The sequence below is a fragment of the Oryzias melastigma genome, linkage group LG21, assembly GCF_002922805.2.
Source record: "Oryzias melastigma strain HK-1 linkage group LG21, ASM292280v2, whole genome shotgun sequence".
Taxonomy (NCBI): domain Eukaryota; kingdom Metazoa; phylum Chordata; class Actinopteri; order Beloniformes; family Adrianichthyidae; genus Oryzias; species Oryzias melastigma.
Window position 1 is genome coordinate 20,627,034 of NC_050532.1, and position 1,732 is coordinate 20,628,765.

The 1,732-nt window shown below is 33.0% G+C and overlaps 1 protein-coding gene across 1 annotated transcript in view; it reads right to left on the bottom strand.

The window, feature by feature from the left end:
* Window positions 1-1,732, bottom strand: part of cog3 (component of oligomeric golgi complex 3) — a 14,632-nt gene that overhangs the window by 9,583 nt on the left and 3,317 nt on the right. The window contains exons 7-10 of the mRNA XM_024287027.2: window positions 1,161-1,286; window positions 628-708; window positions 492-535; window positions 272-398 (exon numbers count right to left, since the gene is read on the bottom strand). Of these exons, the coding sequence (XP_024142795.1) occupies window positions 272-398; window positions 492-535; window positions 628-708; window positions 1,161-1,286 (378 nt within the window). The remainder of the gene's footprint in view (window positions 1-271; window positions 399-491; window positions 536-627; window positions 709-1,160; window positions 1,287-1,732) is intronic.

Consider the following 1,732-nt stretch of genomic DNA (forward strand, 5'->3'; position numbering starts at 1 on the left):
AAAAAAAAAAAAAAAAAAAAAAATCGAACAACTGTACGGCTATCCAGCCAGATGCCAGCACAGACGAGGGAAATGAAGACGTACATGGATCTATTTGTCTGCAAACTCAAGCTTTTTCAAGCTGCTGGTTTTCATCTACTTCTGATCCATCAGGATATGAATAAAGAAATACTTAGAAGTCCAGTTTTAATTTTAAATATTATATCATGCCTGATAGGTCACTTTGTAAAATCTAAAAGAAAGCTCCTGCTTCGAGACAAACGAGGCGTACCAGCGCACAGTGGTCTTTGCTGTTTTGGTTGGTCAAGTCCGTAATGGTGGATGTGATGCAGGGACTCAGGAGCTGCTCCCTCTGGTCCAGATAGCACTGATGGATTTCATCTAGAAGCTGACCGTATCTGCTCAGATCAGGACATAGACGACCCAGATTAAAATCTTGGAAAAACATTTATAGCATGGATGTGGTTTTGTTCTAAAGAAATGATACTTACTCAGGAATTCTCTCTGATCGCTGCTCTACCTGTTCAATGAGTGACTGGAAGAAAGAAATGTAAAGGAAAAAATGGCATAAGACTTAAGAGACACATTTGCAACATAAACTTTAACATTCTAAATAAATATACTCACTCTAACTTTAGGTGCAGCTGCTCTAAACTTAACATAGTAAAGCGTAAAGGCATTGTCAGCATTAGTTAAGCCCATTGGATCCTGGATGAGACAAAAAAAAGATGTTTAACTAGTTCTAGTCAGTCTGGTTTGATAAAATATGTCAAAGCAATCTTAAAAAAAAGATAGTAAAAGGAGAACATGGAGGAAGGAGGATTTCAGCTTCAAGTCAAGCCCAAAATGATTCAAACTTCTGGCAAATTTTGACTTAATGTTAAAAGTATTCAACCATCAAGTTTCCCTTTGACTGAAAATGACAAAGAAATCTCCCATAAGGCAATAAGAGGACATTGCAGAAAAGAAACTGCTGATTCATTTCCATCACAACAAAATGTGTCCAAATAGTTTCAGGCTTCACAGTAAGAGCAAAAACACTTATGACAGTCATAATCTAACATAAAAAGATTTAAAAATAAAGTATTCTTAAAAAAAGCTAATAGTGAAACGCAAATTTTATTACAATAATATAAGACGAAAAACAAAACTTCTCTTACCCTTTTTGTTAACTGGCTGGTGAGAGACTGCATAGTGTTTACAATGTAGACCTTCATTAAGTGCATAGCTTTAGACAAACATTGTTTAAACTTGGCCAAATAAACTGGATAATCCTTAAAACTGGGCTGCAATAAAAATAAATAAATAGGTTAGCCATTTTAAACAAAACTAGTATGTTGTACACAAATAAACCACAAAGTTAGCATCATTTTAATGCTTTAAAATAAAAAAGCGTATCAATTTCTTTCCTCTTTCTTTGACATATAATTATATATAGCTGAAATAGTTGATGTAGTTTTGAGCAGATTTAAACTGTAAAAAAGAAATAAATAAAAAAATTAAACAGATTTCACTTTAACTGAAATTAAATGTCTTTTTTGTTAATCCCTTTTACAGTTGGAGAGATTAAATTTACACATTATCTCTCAATATAGTTAATACAATTATAATAAACTTCTATTTGTTTGGTTAGTCAACTGAAAATTGAACTAATTCGTGGTATTCTTTTGCAAATTTTAAGTCTTATGAGAGGCAAAACAGCAAGTCCAATGATTTATTCGAGGTGCAAAAC